This window comes from Mesitornis unicolor, unplaced genomic scaffold, assembly GCF_000695765.1.
Source record: "Mesitornis unicolor isolate BGI_N332 unplaced genomic scaffold, ASM69576v1 scaffold34685, whole genome shotgun sequence".
In the NCBI taxonomy this organism is placed as follows: Eukaryota; Metazoa; Chordata; class Aves; order Mesitornithiformes; family Mesitornithidae; genus Mesitornis; species Mesitornis unicolor.
The window spans coordinates 2,613-2,881 of record NW_010185395.1 but is presented as its reverse complement, the minus strand read 5'-3'; the positions used below and the strand labels follow the sequence as shown (position 1 = coordinate 2,881).

At 64.7% G+C, this 269-nt stretch overlaps 1 protein-coding gene across 1 annotated transcript in view; it reads right to left on the bottom strand.

The window, feature by feature from the left end:
* Positions 1-7: 7 nt before the first annotated feature.
* LOC104540912 (hexokinase-2-like) overlaps positions 8-269 on the bottom strand; it is a gene marked incomplete at both ends in the record, with an annotated part of 2,678 nt that continues 2,416 nt past the window's right edge. Inside the window, 3 exon segments of the mRNA XM_010184833.1 lie at positions 8-63; positions 66-85; positions 216-265. Of these exon segments, the coding sequence (XP_010183135.1) occupies positions 8-63; positions 66-85; positions 216-265 (126 nt within the window).

Genomic DNA, 269 nt, shown 5'->3' with positions numbered 1-269 from the left:
CGAGCACGGCCCCTTTCCCTGAGCCATCCTCCGACAGCAGGAAGGTGATGGTGCAGTTGGGCACTCCTGGAGGTTGTTGGAGAAGCTGGGGGAGCAAGAGCAAAGGTGAGGGCTGGTGCCCCCAGCCCAATGCCCCCCATGTTCCCCTTCCCCCTTGGACCCCTGCTGTAGGACAAGGGTCTGTGGTGGGTCCCTGCCACCCTGGCTGCACTCACTGCAGATGCACCTTGTGCAAGGGGCCGTCCACCCCCACGGTGATGGCCAGCTGG